The sequence below is a fragment of the Saccostrea echinata genome, unplaced genomic scaffold (genome assembly GCF_033153115.1).
Source record: "Saccostrea echinata isolate AGI-Se365-2 ecotype Australia unplaced genomic scaffold, CSIRO_AGI_Sech_v1 ptg000009l, whole genome shotgun sequence".
Lineage (NCBI taxonomy): Eukaryota > Metazoa > Mollusca > Bivalvia > Ostreida > Ostreidae > Saccostrea > Saccostrea echinata.
This window is the reverse complement of record NW_026889758.1, coordinates 44,732,501-44,751,547: the sequence shown is the minus strand read 5'-3', so window position 1 is coordinate 44,751,547 and position 19,047 is coordinate 44,732,501. Positions and strand designations below refer to the sequence as shown.

The 19,047-nt window shown below is 33.3% G+C and overlaps 1 protein-coding gene across 2 annotated transcripts in view; it reads right to left on the bottom strand.

The window, feature by feature from the left end:
• The window catches only part of LOC133182676 (uncharacterized), a 36,628-nt gene that overhangs the window by 5,807 nt on the left and 11,774 nt on the right, over positions 1–19,047 (bottom strand). For both annotated transcript variants that reach the window (XM_061317530.1, XM_061317529.1), the window contains exons 4-9: positions 13,790–13,991; positions 13,550–13,674; positions 4,389–4,604; positions 635–1,505; positions 406–515; positions 157–303 (exon numbers count right to left, since the gene is read on the bottom strand). In XM_061317530.1, coding sequence (XP_061173514.1) covers positions 157–303; positions 406–515; positions 635–1,505; positions 4,389–4,604; positions 13,550–13,674; positions 13,790–13,991 — 1,671 coding nt within the window. The remainder of the gene's footprint in view (positions 1–156; positions 304–405; positions 516–634; positions 1,506–4,388; positions 4,605–13,549; positions 13,675–13,789; positions 13,992–19,047) is intronic.

The following is a 19,047-nucleotide window of genomic DNA, read 5'->3' as shown; positions in this document are numbered from 1 at the left end:
TCCCAACTTTATTAAGAACCTCAATTTTTTTAACCCCTGGATATCTCAGTGTTTTCTGATAGTGCTTCAATGTTTCTAGATATTTAGATTTGACTGTAATAACAATGAAATCTAATGGGCATAAAAGATCCTTCACAAACTTTTTAAACTACCTACCATTTTGGGTCTGGGTGTTTTCCTCTTTTCAGAGGCAGCAGACTGCATAGCAGAGTACTGAGAAAACTCATCATCAAATTCAAAATCCTCCTCCAGGGTATTCCATCTCAGGGGCTGCTCTTCTTCCTCCCCTAATGACGTATACACCTAAAGAAATGACCAGAAGCAATTTCTATAACACCTCAGTATCCTGCATTGTGCTATTACTGGTATAAGAATTATCATATTTTTTCCATTTACAATGCTTACCTGATGGTAATTATCCCAAATAGGTTCAGAGAATGAAGCTGTGCTGGCTATATTTTCATCTTCATCTGACATAATGAATTCACTGTGGGCAGTAGCATAATCTTCAGATCCTATTTAAATAGACAAAGGCTGAATCTAAAATCTTTTTACAAATTACTATTCAAATAATAGTGTAATTATCAGTGAAATACACAAAGTTCCTCATCATGCAGATGTTCTATGTACTCACCTGAGCTTCCTGGATCTGAGGTATAAACAGCATCAGCCTCATATAGCTTTCTCTTAGCTCCAGCTCGTGGCAGGGTACTTCTCCCAATCTCACCTTTTCCTGTTGGGGTCTCCAAAGCATCCCTGAGCTGTTCCACGGCTGTGTCTGACCTTGAAAAGGTCATAGAGTCATCATCAGACTCCTTGATCTGGATCGCACTCCAAGGTCGATCCTTCTTTTTCTTTCCATTCTGCCTTAGTTTGGCAGTGTTATATAAGCTTGGGAGGTTATTGGGAAGAGATACATCAGAATTGTACTCTAACCCTCCCATAACACTATCATACAGCCCCTCTGCATCATCTGAGGCTGTTGAGAAATCCTCAAGTGAGGCATCACTGTCCTCACTGCTGGCATCACAGGAACTGATTGGGCCCTTCTTTTTCTTAGGGCTCTCAGACTTCCTCTGCCTAGGTGGAGATTTCTGTTTCTCTCCTACTAGATTCTCCACATTGTCAATGAGCTTCTTGATATCATCGCAGTCTGATTCTGTGCTAGTGTGACCAGTTGCGAATGGAGATATCGAAGTCCCACTGCTGTATCCAATGTCCCTGGTTTCCGACTTCTGATGTGACCTCCTTAACATGTCAAGGTCAGAGTCGCTGCACTCCGAGGACATCTTAATCTCCACTTCACTGACCACTGCACTGTCCTTTCCACTGTTGTCACTGGACAGAGAGCAATCATATGGTGGAGATTCCACCAAGTCTGCCTGCCGAGGCAATAGGTTCTGGAAACTGTCGTCTGAACCCAAGTTCACCTGTTCTGGGTCATTCTCTAGCGCAAAGTGGGAAGGAATCAAGCCACTTAAATAGGTATTTGGTGAAAATTCATTCTGAAAATTAAGAAAAAAAACTATTTTAACATTATTTGTTTGTGTGAGGTTCTGCCTCAAAGATTTTAATCCATTAAATTTGAATTAAGCACAAACCCCAAACCACTTTAGAAATAGGTTCAGTAAATTACAACTGAATGAAAACTTCAATGTTTTCTTGTTTGGGTGACAATTATTGCCACAAGTTCTATAAAGAAATAAGAAGTAGCAATTGCCACTGTGTTTGTTCTTCTTAAATAACCAGTGTCAACATTTTCTTCTGCTGACTTGCATTAACACACCACCAGTTTAAACACCTGGTAACTTTAATTATAAGGTCCTCATACATATTTACTGATTGAGTAAATATGATCCAATGCCCTGTATCTGACCAGAGAGACATAAATAACAAGAGATTCGCAACTGTTCAAAATCTCGCAATTTCTCATGGGTCCTACTTTTTTTCAAACCTTAGCACTGTTTAAATCACATGAAATTTTAAAATCATCAAGGATGATGAAGTAGAACCTTTTTATTCATATCAACAATTATTCAGAATTCAGAATATTAAAAAGGGGGGGGGGGGGGGTCTGAAATAGCAACAGGTGATCAGTGTTCAGCCATATTAGTGTTGAAGAGATTTTTCCAACTTTCAATCATTCACCTCTTTAATTTGCCTAGTTTGCTTTTATTAATCATATATGTCTATTTTTAAACTTTACAAATCATACACCCATATATAATAAAATTATTATTAATTTAAGATTGAACTACTCAACCAATTTTTAGTGCAATGATAGGACCGTCACATGCATATTTCAGTAAATAAACCTGTTAATGGTTGCAAATTGTCTCTGATCTGACTAAGAAATCTTCACTAAATATATGTGCTAGCAGCACGGAAAAGGGAAGAACATCTTTTTGTATCAAACTACAGGCCTTTATAAATCTTGTATTTTTTTAGTTCACTTGTACAATTATTAAATTGTCTTTCAATGTTATGTTCACATACACACAAGAAAAATTGTCTTCCTTTTTTTTCATAATCTAAAGATTTAAAGTTTTTCACCTGTGCTTGTAATGAGTATTTTATTTTACTTTTTATATTTTGAACTGTCAAATTCAGTCATTTTACAGAAATCATTGTGGGACATACAAATGTCTCCATTCAGTCCAACTACAATGTACTTGATGTGCCCAGTATTACGTGACATTCTGCAGAAAAAGGGAATTCATAAATCTATCATGTAAAAATTACATAATGCATATATCTAATATCAATTACAAGGCAAAGTCCTAAAAAATGATTAAATATAACTGGAAAAAAAGGTATTCATTGTTTGGTTTGCTCTTCAGATAACCTGCCAACAAAGTCTAGCATGCACCAGATAATCAAACTGATTGTGTTGTCATGGAAACTATGCATGACTACCTGCAAAGAATTACATAACAGGACTTTTTTTCCCTGTCTTTTGCCTGTGGGTCTGTCTGACGGATGTTAATGTCGATTAAGATCGATTTGTATTATCTAATTTTACTTTAATTTGTTGAGAAATATTGATTTTCTAATGTCAGTCCTGAACCTGATATTATGTAATGATTTGTGCTCCCTCTGAAATACATGAAGCAAAAGCAAATGTGTTATCTTTTAGTGTGTTTATAGAACAAAAATCAAAGTTAATAGTTTTTCTTTCAACAGTTTAAAAAATAGCTTAGCCTGTTCATTAAATTTATTTTCATTTTCATAGTGAAGAATACCCTTTCAGAATTTCTTTTCATTCTTTGTACCATGATAGGACTACCTCAAGGAATGATCTATAACATATCGTTGAGCCATGATGAACAGTTTTTTCCTATGCTAGCTTTATAAGAATGACCGTATTTTCAGACCTGGGCAGGTATGCATGGAAGATTCACAATATGCACAAATCCCACTAAATGAAGGATAACTTTGAAGCAATGAACCTAACTCCTTTGGCCTTCATTGATTCTCATCTGAATTTCCTTTACTTTACCTATTTTACCATTAAACTCCTATCCTAATCCATTACCTTGTCACAGTTATTACTAACACCGCTATTAAAACAGTCACAAAGCCATTGATTTCTCCTTGGAGCCAGATAAACATTCATTTACATTAATGGCCTAACTCATCTTCCGCATGTACAGAAACCTTTCTCATTTTTTCAGCTTATATGTGATGGACATTCACTAGAGCAAGTCTAGAGTGTAATACAGTGTGACACAGTTTCAAAAGTATTCATGAATTAATTTTAATTGAAGCTAAAGCCAAAACAACGACTTAATCAACATCAATTTTTTTAATAGTATGAGAAAAATAGCAAGTGTACACAACTAAGAAGTGTTCCAAGATCTTAGCAGCTAGCCTAGCTGCTAAGACTAGATAACACACTGTATAAATTATCCATAAACTGTCTCTAGAATAGCATACTGTTCAAGATTGTAGCTCTACATAGAGCTATGTACCGATCTTCAGCATGCTAAGTGCACCCTAAAATTTTTCAGCCATATAATGATGCAGGATTTTCAGGGTAATTCATGACATACTGTCCATTTTTACCAAACTCCCTTTAATTGGTCATTTGAATATACTGTATGTGTACATAAATTGGTGTATTCAAAATTTAGCACAATCACTGGGTATGGAGTTGTTGGCGAAATCATGAATTAGCGCTATACATGTACCTGCCATACATTTTATTTATAAATGATTTCTTAGCGATATTCATGAATTAGCGCATCGTTGTCTGCGCCAAAGCCGCTAAAATATAAAGCCCACTTTTTTAAGGACACATACAGTACATTATATACACTAAAACAAGTGCTTTACTCGTGCTTGGATGTATGTTTAAAGATGCTTTAATAATTACTCTTACTACCCACCTTTTTGCCTCCTTTCAGGGCATTTTCCAGCCTGCACTGAACTTCTATAGACGCAAGCCAAATCTCATGCCATCTCTGCTGCAGAGTAAAAGCCAGCTCCTGCAGGGGGAAAACGTCATTCTTGATTTGGTCCTCAAGGTCATTTTGAAGAAGTTCACTCAAGCGAAGAACAGCACTGATGTTACGATTCTTAGATTCTATATCCTTTTGCAAGGTCTACAATCAAAGGAAAAGTATAATCAATAAACATAAATATTTCACTTAAATAATAGTTCTGGTTTATCTGGGTTTTATCTCCTTTTTCTTCAATTCATCTTTGTCAGCTGGTCAGAACTGATTCAGAAGAAGTTAAAAAAAAGCACAAGCTACAATTCAACCTCATGTGCAAAAATGATAAACAGTAAAACATGTACAATGTAATCATAATTAAAAATCAATTTTATCAGATTAAAACATCCTACAAACTGAGCTACCAGCTCCAAATGTACAAACCCTCTCAATTTATCCATCTGTCACTTAATAATCCCAGTAATCAAGGTTAACTTATCAATATTTTAACAGGGGAATGATAAATACTAGCAACACTTGTTTTTTTCCCTCTAAAAACATTCTAATATTGATCTGACTGAGACATAAAAAGAAGAAAATTAGTGATAGAGCACAAATGACACCTAGGCTAAAAAATTAATCTGTAGTCCCTTTGATGATGTGAATATTCACGCAATAGAAGACAAAGATGCAGGTGAAACATCACACGTGCAGAATCCCGTATTTCACTCCATAACAACAATCAATGTAAAAGCTCCATCAACTCGCCAGCTTTGATGACACGTGTTTATTAGACAAAAATCAATAAACACCTGATAAGAAATCGGACACAGTTTATCACAAAGGTTCATTTTCTGGTCTTTTAATGAACTGGTCAAAATACACACATGCTTCATTAAATTCCTGTCACAAACAAGCTTAAAGTGCCTTGCACAACTCCTTCTTGACCATCAGTCAAAATAAATCCCCCACCTGCTATTGAATGAAGAGTACAGAAAACCTATTTATAACGTTGTATAACTGAATTACTTTACATGTAATAATGATGTAATTTTTTCCGTTAACCTCTCCAACACCTTGCTATTACGGAGGTATGATGCTGTATTAGGACTTATTTCTATTGTGGATCCCAGTGACACTGGCAGAGATTGAAGCCGATTAATTCTCATCATTAGCTTATAATCATTGTGTCAATACCTGCCTTATTTACAAACCTTCACCAAAAACCACTATTATGTTGGCACATTCATTTCTTCCTATTAAATACTGCCAATATCAAACAGCAACACCATCTAGTATTATTCAATAAATTCCTAGAGGCTTGTCAAATTGTGTTTAAAGTCATTCACAATCAAAGGCATTAGACGATTGCTGGGTAATATTGTATCCTCCCTATACATATTGGAGCCATTTCTGATATAGTCGATATATCTTCATGAAAAAAGCATTTAAAAACTAATTTAGCAAGCAAAAAAGATTGTCCAACATTTTATTTTTTCAAAAACTTTTTTTAAAAAAACTTTTGGAAATTGTACTTTCCAAAAAAACCAAATAGCAAGGCAATTGTGAAAAGAATAAATATGGACCAAACTATTCAATCAAATAATATTGACAAGTGTGTTTAAACAGATGCATGAAATTACAGACTCCAAACACCAAATGTGGACCAGGTCTGTCAAAAACATATTTCTAGACTTTTCAAATTGGAACCTGAGTACAAATGTTTTGTTTACCTAAAAATACATTTATAAATTTACCCATGGAAAGAACTCATGCTGCTAAATTTCTTCGAAAAGAGAGTCTTATGTCAAAGATTCTAATTCACCATAAGAAAAGTAAATAATCCAATTAGTATCACGAAAAAGTCTGTAATGTACTGCAGAATCATTTTATATTTTGTAAAGGGGGGGGGGGGGCAATTTTTACAGGTACTCCTAACCCATGAATTCACAGCCACAACTTATACTGAAATATAGGCAATGTCTTCTAAAATGAGATATTCAGCTATGAAGGTCCTTCACCACAATTTTTTTTTTCGAGTAATTCATGAAAAAGAGAGACACGAAATGATTCTACAGCATTCAAAGTAATAGGTAAACTGAAAACAATTTACATATCTACTCTGTAATTTAAGATTTGAAAAAAGTTATTACCTTCTTGGGATTAAAATCACTTTATTTTTGTTCATTAATGCAATCTGCAATGTCAGATGTAGGCTACTAGAGTTAATAAAAAAAAAAACAAAATGACTCCACCCGGTCTTGTGTTTGCTTTTCCTCCAAATATTTCTACCTTACAAATCAATATTTTGCACAATTGGTTACATTTAAAAGGTTTAAAAATGCAAAGAAACGTAAACTCTCCATAACTCTTTTGTTATGTGACCAGCTTATCTTTTTAAAATCGAAAATAAAACCATATACACACTGCCTTAACATGTGGACTGGTAGTGTTATTAATCCATGCAAACACAGAAAAATAACCTTTAATCTATCAAATGTCCAAAATAACAAAAATTAAATGAATGCAGACATTAATTAATTAACATGATCAGTAAACCTCATCATGAGCTTCACTGAAGCGAAGTACAGTGGGTGGTAGACACTGCTTCATGCAAACAAAACAAGCTCACACCGACTTCAAAAATACAACAGACCCAAGAAAAACATAAAGATTAAATACAAAATGAAACTCTATTTTACACTTGAAAACCCCCTCCCAGGTTTTCCTTTTTGTATTCCTTTGTTGTTCAAGATATAAAATTTCAGATTTTCTTTCAAAAATTTGTATACAAGCGACATGGTAACCTATAAACTTACACATAAGTATTTACCTGGGTTTTCTGGTTTAATTAAAAAAAAAATCCTGACGGCAAAACTGAATCTGCAGAGCACAGATACACACAGCTGTTACTATAATAAACTCAGTGCTCCACGTGGAATACCTTTTCCCAACAAGAAAGAACTCAAAAAAAAAAATCAATACGATAAAATCCACCGAATAAGAATAAAGCTGCACACTGGATAAATAAGTTTATAATCTTCTATTGTGAAACATGTCACCTTTCACACATAAGACAGAACGAATACATAATAAGTGGTCAGCTAGCCGGGGCCCTTGGCATTAGACTGACTGTCCATACAGGGGCTTGGTCAGCTTGTGACAGGGCTATGCTTACACATCAATATTTGTACCTGTCAGGTGGACCAATAACGCACACCTGAGCTACGAGATTTGTATCCTGATTAGATAACAAGTTGTGTACTTATGCTTTTTTTTTTCCCTCTCTCGCTTTATCTGATTGCCGACATGCATGTTCTCCCCCAAATAGGCTAGGATTTTAGTCATTAGGTGGTTCAAATTTTAGATGGAATCAGGATTTCTTTTGATGAAGTAATAGTTGTGTGTATTGCAATGATTTTCTTACTATTAGAGACCATAAACCATGACCAAATAAATAGAAAGATAAAAGCAGCTGGTCAATTGTTATTTTATCCCCCATCACTCTTTGATCGACAGACCAACAAGTGACTTGAGCGGACCTATTTACTGTCAGTTGTTTATCTACTTTGACATTGGAGCTGATTATGGTACCTCCATCATAAAGTGAAGACTTGAGGGGTTTATCTACATAAAATGAACTAATGGTGTGTAAACTCACACAAGGTAATAATCATTACCTTAACCTGGTCTCAGTGCCCCAAGGCCACAGAGTTAGAATGTTTGTAACTTGTCATTACTTATGTTGTAACGTTAACTCTCTGTCCTTAATCTGTGTATCTTCTCATTGAAATCAATTTGTCCTTTTGTATGCCAAGTCTTCATTTTGACAACTGTCCATTTGTGATAATGTAGTACATGTATATTGTACAATTTAACAGTTCTCTGATGTCATCTAATACTGTTATTTTTGGACTGACCTTCATTGTTGATAATTGCATTTTTCGTTGGCCTTAACAGTTATGCTACACCTAACTATGCCAAACCTGTACATAATTCTGCCATTTTATATTAAATACATTTTTTTTTAATAGATGATCACTTTTGGTGATTAGCATACAAAAAAATCTGTTAACCAGACATGTTTGCCCTGTAGCAAAGGTCTTGTTATTTCTCCAATATCAATGCTCATTTGCATAAGTTTGGGAATTAACTGTCAATCTAGTTTTTTGGTCATACATGTAATAGGTTAACAAACAGCCATTTTTCCTGTTTTATCAAAGAACAAGGAAAGATCATCCTTATTTGAATAAAGTTGGCTCTTGGCAGCCCATTCTTCATGTGTGAACATAGAAAATAATCAAATCTGAGTTAAGAAACAAAGATTATTTAGTAAATTATCATAACCATACATGCCTACAAAACTTTTTAAAAGAAGAAAATGTGTGGCAGTTCATATCCTTGCAATACCTCTAACTAGGTCATTGAATTGATGATTCTGTGATCAAGTACTGAGGCTATATAGGAACCTTTGTCTTAAAAGACAACAGACTAAATCAAATCAATACTTCTAAGTCACCCTGTTGCCACCCATATACGCGTTAACTAACACTTTTTAAAGCAGAATCATTGAGTTTTTTGTCTTTCCCTTGCATTTCAACACAATCCTGTGACATCAAAACCTATCCGCATCAATGAAAATGAGCAACATCAAAGGGTCAATATAACGAGAAAAAGTGCACATCAAAGGCATCAGGCAATTGTACATATCAGGGGACATGCAACATTGGCCTTCCCATATCAGTAAAACAATCCAAATATAAACCTGTATTGATTTACATCCTACCAGTCCTAATACATCTCTCAGATGATGAAACCTTCAAGGAAATCTGAGGAACTCCTCTGTCCTTTTCCGAACTTCAATTGCCTACAGGCATACTTTGTTAGTCTTAGTTTTGACAGACACTGCTCAGTTCTTTCTTTTACACTTTACAAACCTTAGTCTAAATATGTGACAATTATTCAAAATAGCAGAGGACACTTACCTTTTATACCTTAATGTCTCCGACTTTTAGCCTTCAAAAAACAAGCCACTTAGTGGATAATTTCTTAAATATCCATAATCATTTCTTGACATGTCCATGCTGACTTTTATCACATAAACTACCAATATTAAGTATGACTTTTAATCACCACAAATACACAAAGAAATTTCCCTAATGATCCAAACAAAATCACATTGTAATTTGAATCACAGATGTAATTAATCACAATATAACTAAAAGCTAGTCCTGTATTTGAATGTGATCTTGCCCCACAACTGTTTGTAATCTTTGGTCCTCTAGGTCCACAGTGATGAGCTGCACAGTAGAGTTATAGATCTGGGCCACTTTAATCAATCAATAAATTTCAGCTGTTTCCATATATACATAAAATAATGAACATACACTGGAATCTTTGCAACTCGGAACAAAGAATGAACACGAACTGTACAAAGAAAGACGTGTAATTTGTGCAAGAGTCATCTTATTTCCTGTCTCGTCACTGCATTTAGGGTTCGTTAAAAAAATATCATTCTGTCAAAAGTTTATCGTGTTAAATGACTGTAACAGTAAGCAGAAATCTTTCACCTGTAAACAGCTCTCTAAGTTACCTGTCATTTGCTCTTAATGAGAAACACAAAAAAGGTTTCAAACCACCTACACAATGTTGATCATTCTGATTAAGATGCAGTTTATTTTCTTTCTAGCAATTAAAATTGGTGTTTTTCAGATGAAATTGTTGTAATGAAAGGAGATGTTCATTTGTTTATATCTGGTACAAGTATAGCTATAATCTGTACAGTACAGATTAATGATACACCTGTATACACGTTGGTAGAATGATGTATTTTTGACATCCTAAATACATCATCTAATATATATATACATATATATACATTAATTGATATAAATAAAATATTGCTGTCGGTAAACATATAAACATATATAAGTACCGTGGATGAAATTTGTTTACTGCTCATAAACAACCCAATAGGAGACACGAAGTGGGGCATCTTGTACATCACTTTCACAAGAGATTGTTCAACCATGAAAATGCAGAAAAAAAAATTTCCATGGAAATCAATCTTGACAAAATGACACACTTGATTCAAACAAAATTTACACAAACACATCAACAACATAACCTCTTTTATCACAAATAATCTGATATAAAAAGGGGAAAAAATGCCACTTAAGATAATTGTTTTTAAGTGAATATCCCACTTACCAAGTACCTAAATCCATCTCCATCCCATGAGAGGAAAATTTATTGAACTGTATTCAAATTGAATTACAACACCTGAACCACCATACATAAAAAAGCTTGAACAATAGACTTCCACCTTATTTTACTCATGACTCACATACAAATGAAAAAGGTTCCAATACATACACAGATTAATGATACAGGTGCCGAAGGTCAATCTAATGAGTTTTAAATAAATACCATTAGCAAAAAGGCATGATTGATTTATTTTTGTGATGGGGGACTTAGCAATGAAAAGAAAAAAAAAACCACAAAAATATCTGAAAGGAAGAACATGAAGAAAGAGGATCTTATTTTGAACATATTCATACCTCTACACAGCAAAATATCAAGCCTACCTTTTATGATCGAAGATAAAGCAACAACCCTTCAACATGTATAACCTGCATGCTATGAAGCCAACTGTTTGCTTAAATGCATTTAACTCTAGATCAATACAATCCTTGTGATCGATGCGATTTAAAATAGTCAGATTTTGCATATGCCCCTAGCAACTAAATGATAGGCATTACAGGTACCCTTTAGTTCGGGGTTTTTTTTTTTGTAAGCAGTCTTTGCTATCTCATTTTCATACTTTTATTTCTGTATATGAATGGATGCTGATTTGAAAAAAAATATTCTTACATTGTTTTAAAAACATTTCGTTCGTTAATTGCTACATGAAACAGATTGAACAGCAAGTGAATGCCTGTAATAATCATTCTCTCCATTATTTTAAAGCATATTCTCACAATTTTCTTGAGGGTTTGCTTCACTATATGTTACCTTTTTTAAAACTTCAAATTTTAACTTTTATTATGAAAATATTTATAGTCAAATTCTGTGAAGTGAATATCCTTTGAATCAGATTTTAATTTAACAATGGAATATACACTATTTACTTGTTTTCTTGAATTTTTGAATTCTTTTAAAGCCTTTAAATGATAATGTACTATCCAATTATCAAGTGATCAGGATGTTTTCATTTCAACTGGACAATAAGTCTCGCAGTTCACTGATAGGATTTTAAAATATTTTACCGACACAACTTTAGACCCCTCTCTGTGGTACTATACCAGTGAAGGGACCATGTTTTGATTTCAGAATCTTTTTGTAAACTTGTATCTTCACTATACAAGGAAACTTCCTTTCAGATTTTAACATTTCTGGTTCAAAGTTCTAGAGAAGATTTTTTATCCTAACCTTATTCTTTCTCAAGTATCTCCACTGTATGTTGAATTGCCCTTTATTTGAAAAAAGATTGAATCCATTCTATGCACAAAAACATTTTTTGGAAATTTAGTTGAAATTACTTAAAAGATGTTAAGGTCAGAAGACACGTTCCTCAATAATATATAATTTTTCCCAAAAATTTGCCATTGGAGTATTTCTGCTTTAACAAGCTTCCTCGCAAAAAATTGAGGTACCTTACCAGGGATTTGTGGAAGGTAACGGAGGATGGTGTTTCTTATATAATCCTTTTCGAAATGACATCAATCGCTTTTATCACAATTATTTAGTCTTTATTTTTATAAGATATTTTAAAAACAGTTTAGAAATAGCAAGATAACAATAATTATATATATATTATGGTAAATTACAAAGAGACACAAAAGCAGATAAAAGCAGGAACGCGTCGTCTGACCTTAAAGTAGACTAAAGTGTTTAAAAGAACATATGTGTCCCAGCTGCTATAGCATCATTAAAGATATGAAACTAAAGGGTGGTTTTTTTTTTAAATATCACACTAGCATTATCCACGTTATTGTTCAAGCAAAGAAAAAAGTATCCATGGATAGTAAGACTACGATAAAAATAATAAGTTACAATCAATATAGAAATAACTTGAATTATTTATTCAAGTTAAATTGAACAAATGAATTTTATAAAAATAATTATTTATTCATACAAGTTTATTTCAACAACTCCCTATATTCACAAACTAAAGTCAGTGTCCAGATCCCAATTTATTTACAAACAACTATCGGAACATCACATGGCCTTTTCCATCAATTACAGAACACCATCAGCCTTTTCTGTCAAGTTGAGTAAATTTAAATAAACATAATTATTTATTCATGCATTCATATGAGTTTTATTTAGCAATCCCTTAGATTCAAGATTCCAAGTCAGTATATCAATCCCTTTTTTTCCAGACAATTGATGGAACAATTTTCAATTTAGGAGCATAAAAATTTTAAGGCAATAGTTTTCTTCAGAAAATCAATCTTCAAAAATATACTTTCCTTTAAAAAAAAAAAAAAAGCAAAATGCAAATACATGCAGCAGTTTATGCAGTGATAAAATTTATATTAAAACATGAAACAACACTTTAAATTAACCAAGTTTCTGATTCATTCAACACATATCAATCCTTAGCATTTGAATCTTTTCCCGTTAAGGTATAGTAGGTCCTCACACCACTCTTGACTTTCAGAAGAATTTAGAGGGAACCCACTCGTAGAATACAAATTACTAACAAAACATTTGGAATATGCTAGTTTTCCCTACCTTAAGGTGTACATGTTATTTCACATGAATACAAAATAATTATGAGATTATACTGTATACATTTGACAAAAATTTACTGATTCATATAAGAATTTTCTATCAAAAAAGTTGAATTATTTTCCTTTTCTATGTCTGTCCAACCAGAGACATTTTTCCTGCCTTTTTCCTCCATGTTCTTTGGTATAAATATGATGTTTGTACTGACACAATAAGTATGAACAGGGGTCTTCTGAGATTAATTCCACGAATGCTTTTTTTTTCTTATAAATTACATGTATTTTAATGTTTTGGTTTTTTTAAACACATGATTAACTACTTGATACTTTCTATTCATTACAATTTGCAGGTGTGTTTTACCTGCTTCTTAAATTTACCTTATGTTCCTCCAGGCTCTTCTTTAACTCAGCATCAGACTGCTGGTACTGAGTTGACATCGAAAACAGCTTCTGCTCTGTGTCTGTAAGCCAAGCTTGTAAAGTCTTCAGATCTGTCTCAAGATCTGAAAGGCAGGAAGGACAACTCTTAAAGGTAAGTTAACATCATCACGAGTTATCTATCACGACCAGATTTACAACACTAATGGAGTTATCCCTCTTTCCTAAACATAGACATACCTCTGATCATGGTCCTTGTGTTCTGCCACATGGCCTTGCCACTAACATCTTGTTCCAAAGTGCTCCACATTTTGTTGAGGGAATTGACTCTCTCATCAATTTCCTGTTTGTGGTTTGGTTCTCGCTGAAGGAGTTGTTTTGCATAGTCCATGAAAGATTTACGTCTGGTCAAAGACTTGTTAAGGAGGTCTAAATTGTTGCTCTATAATATATATGTTTGAAAGTTCATTTTAAAAAAATGTTTTTTTGTATGACATATACAATCATTGGATACATGTACATTCATTTTTCTAAACCCTGATTGCATTTTGATTTTTTATTTAATAAATAAATAGGGTTGCTAGCTTGGATTGATTTTTAAAAAATTTTTTTTTACTTTTTTTTTTGTACATACAGGAACAACACTGACATACAATTTTCTAAAGACCGCTCTCTTTTTCTAGTCCTAAAATCTTTTTTAACCATCTACCCGACAATTTTATAAAGGGCTACTGGAATTGACCTTATACAACCTATAAACCACTAAACTTGATGGAACACCTAGAAAAACACAATTTCCAGATTTCAGAATGAAAAAAAGGTGTATCTGTGCCATATGACAGATCATGGCAAAAGTTTAAGTTTTTCAAAAGTATGTAAACTTCAAAAAAAAACGTCATTAGGTACCCAAGAAAGGTTTTGACACAACGAATATACATGTGAAATATGAAAGCCCTAGCACCAACCATTCAGAAGTTAAGACAAAGATTAAAGTTTTTTAAGTTTTATGAAAGTAGGTCAATTTCCAAGGTTAAGGTCATGAAGTCAAAAATGTTGCAACCCAAAAAGGACTTGTTACAAGAAATACACATATGAAATATGAAAGGCGTAGCACCAACTGTCTAGAAGTTATGGCTAAAGTTAATGTTTTTCAAAATTAAGAGAAACTCCACAGTCAAGGTCGAAAAGTAAAAAATATTGGTACTCTAAAAAGGTCTTGTCACAAGAAATTCAAATATGAAATGTAAAAGCCCTAGCACTAATTAATTAGAAGTTACATCCAAGATTAAATTTTATCAATATTAGGTCAAACTCAAACCTCAAGGTTACAAGGCCTAAACAATACGCATGTGAAATATGAAAACCCTATATAGCAACAACTTTTCAAAAGTTATAGGCAAGGTTTAAATTACAGATAAAAAGACGGACAGACTAAAAACTATATGCCTCCAAATTTCTGATTAAAAATAAAAAATATTTGGGTAGGTGCATTAAATCAGAGTTGGTTGGGTTAATGTACACAAGCATATTTTTTTCTTAGGCCTGATCTATGTATGCATAGATTTGAGAAAGATAGTATTTACCATTTGATATAATTATGACTACTAACACAAATATACACCTTCATTAACAGTACAAAGAAATATTTCCGCCATGTTTTAAAGATATTTCTTTCTCTAAAGGTAATTGTGTACTTCTTAAAACAAAATTAACAAAGTTTTTCCCCTGAACAGGGAAACAAAATATGAAGACACTTTCCTTAAAGGTGAGTTGTTTCCTTGTATGTTTAGCACACATATATTGAATTTCAATTTCACATCTTGCATTACCTTAGTACTTTGTGTTAAAAATGAGTAGCTGCATTGTAAAAAAAAAAATCTCCTTGCATACAGACTCTTTAAGTATATAAAATGTATACATTGTACTTAAAACACTTTCAAGCCATCATCTTGCCTGTCTTGATTAGGCATTATAACTAAACATCAGTGGAAATGACAAAGAACAATTCTAGCTTGTAATAAATATGGAAGTGAGGTCACATGTCTAAAGGAAGAAAGCCTATGGCATATATACAAGCATCACTGTCTTCATTTTTCACATTAAATTACCCTCTCATGAGAATGTTTTTTTAAATGAAGGAAGGTGATGTACTTACTTTTTTAAAACAAAGGAGACTGTATGGCTTAATATTTTCAAACAAAGAGGATGACTGGTTGATTTAATGAACAGGACAGAATAGGAATTAAAATAAAAATGCACCATAACTCAAAATCACTACCATCACAACCTGATAAAAATCAGGGTATCGACCCTATGAAAAAATGGGGTATCCATAAAGGTATCCTGTGTTTTACTTAATAGCACATATCAAAGGAGAAATATAGTAATTGACTAAAACAAGTCGCCCCTTCCTCCCCTTCTATGGAGTAACTTAGATTATGCAGCTGACTCATTCTGGCGGTTCCCAGCAATGGGGACCACTTTCTGGAAGACTACAAGAGGCCTCCATTAATCAATACAATACAGACAGGGCAGTGTAAACATCAATAATGACTGATTATTTCTCAGCACGGTGTCGGATAGAGACACAAGGGTCATGCAGAGTTCAGAAAATTAATCAAGGGGAATATTTAGTTTTTGCAACATTATATTGTCATCAGAAGATAAGCACACTGGCAATTTTTATTCATTACCAATACTTTGATCAGGTTTATGATTTACTTATGTTCAAATATATACATTTGCTGGGTTTTTAATAAACCAACCATTGATTTGAATGTCATTTTCATGTATATTCAAGTGTAGAAATATACTCGGAGATACTCTCACTAAAGTGACACCATAATGAGGCTATGGAAATGTTGATGAAAATATGATATATAGGGCACTGAAAAATTCAAACTTTAAGTGTATTTCTGCAGCTTTTAAACATGCAATATGTAAAATATAAGGAATGTTTTTTTTCTTTTTTTCTGTTTTGTGTTAGATCCTTAAATCCTTAAGTAAAACCTACCCTTGCCTATTACTTTTAATCAGACCATCTTTATACTAAATAACTGACTTTAGGACAAAATTTTTATGCCCCCATATCAAAGATCTGCTCTGTCCGATTGTCTGTCTGTTTGTCCGCAAAAACTTTAACATTGTCCATAACTTTTGATTGGTTGGAGCTATGGCTTTCATATTTCAAGTGTATTCCTTGTGACAGGACCTTTCTTTGGATACCATCATATTTGACCTTTTAACCTTGAAGTTTGACCAAGTTTTGCAAAATTTTACTGAACTTTAACCTTGGCCATAACTTTTGAATAATTGGTGCTAGGGCTTTCATACATCACATATGTAATCCTTGTGACAAGACCTTCCTTTGGATACCAACAACTTTGATTCTTTGACCTTGACCTAGGAGTTTGACCTACTTTTGAAAAACCTTGGCCATAACTTTTGAACGGTTGGTGCTATGGCTTTCATATTTCACATACCGTATATACTCGCCTATAAGTCGGTTTTTTGGGAGTTAACTTTTGGTCCAAAACTCTATGTCCGACTTATAGGCGAGTCATCAAAAGCTTGGTATTTTTCTGGATGACGACGAAGTTATGTATTTTTTACATAACTTCAACGATTATCATTGAGAAATGTCTGGACGTCTTATATTATCTATGTATTCTAAGATTATATATGAAGTAAAAGTAATTACATGTTTTAATGATTTTATTTTGATCTTAAGTGTTTTTATTATTTATTTGATTAATTATTATAATATTTCTTTAAAGACCCAATTTTTTTACCATACGGTTACTTGAGGAGGGGGAGTGGTCTTGGTAGTACTGGTATTATTTACCTGGAGAGCCCCAATACTCAAGATGTCAAAAATCCCTATACCCGCTGCATTCCACAGGAAGTCCGGTTTTTGATAATCAGGGTCAACATTATGCCTTTTGTGGATAATTTTGAGTGAAAATATTTAAAATAAATTATGTACTGAAATATAAAATTAGACTCAGTGTTTTCGTCGATATCTTTTGAGGAAAAAAAAAATTAAAAAGACATACCTTTTTTTAAAAAAATCGTAAAATTAAAAAAAAAAACGGATGTCGTGAAAACTACAGAGCAATCATATCAATATAAATTATTATAAAATATTAAGTGTGAATATTGAAATAAAAAGATTCCACTTATTGTGTGGACATTTACCACGATCAGATTATTATTTACTTTTCTGGCGAACAATGGTGTCCAAATATTTGCCATTTCCGAGGGTCTGTGTTCTTATGCCCTGTTTACAGATTTGGATATAAAAAGAATCTTTTGTAATTCATGGCGTTGGATACAGGATACTTTATTTATATTAGTATAAATATCTTCTTATTTAATCCATTGCATTTTGTTATAATTTTCAATTGTGGGGGAGGGGGTCGATTGTTTCCAATTACGGCGAATTGAGTTTCTGTGTACCCTTGGAAGTGCAAGGGCGACAAATCCATTACGTACATTCACGGGTTGAATAAGGGTCTCGGAAGAAAAATCAGTCTGTGCTGCTACAGAAACTTCTTCTTTCTGAGGATCTCAGTTATTGAAGGAAGAGAGGGCTTGAATATCGGCTAATTTTTCTTCCAAAAGTTCTACACTTATCTTGGACTTCAAATCGCTAACAAGTACAAAACAGCAGTGGAGATTGAAAAAAAAAATCACGAAGTTACTTTTTAATTATGTACTCTCAATTATTCTTCAAAAATAAAATTATCAACCAATATAACAGCGACATGATTTTTTAACCAGAGTGTATACAAAGCGACCCTTCACGCGGTACATGAAAGCGTTTGACGCGTGACCAGGTAATTGTTTTCAAAACATGCAAACTCAGATTATCAGGTAGCCCACGTATCTGGCCCGTCAATCAAACGAGAAGCTATTGTTTTTTTTAATGATTGACAGGTGGTATATTATTGATCTTGAATTAGGTAGATTTTGGGGGCGTTAACATAAAATTTGGTGTTTAATTAACTTGTGACTTACTGTAATTTATTGTTTATCGGTAAAATGGAATTGCGAACCCGATATAATATGCTCAGCATTAATGTATAATTATATGTACCGTCTGCAATGTTTTTGACAACAGATATGATATTCTTAAAAAATAATTCAGAATATTATTCTGGAGTCTATTAAAACTCGATTGGTAATGAAAATGCTTCCCATGTGTGGTACACAATTTCTCGGGGGCGCGTGCCACTAAATAAACACGGTGTCGGGTAAGGGATACAGGTAATTAAGAGACGATAATTGTTAATAAAAGATCAAACATAGCGTTATTAAAAACTATAGATATGGCTTGGACATTGAGCACCTCCTAATTAAATATCATCAAAATGTTGGTAGACTCGTTATACATAGTTCATCACCATGCCAAAGAAACAGAGATCCGCCAATGATCGAGATCGATGTATAAAATATACAAGATAAGGGATTTAACGCTTAAACAAAACAGTATAGGA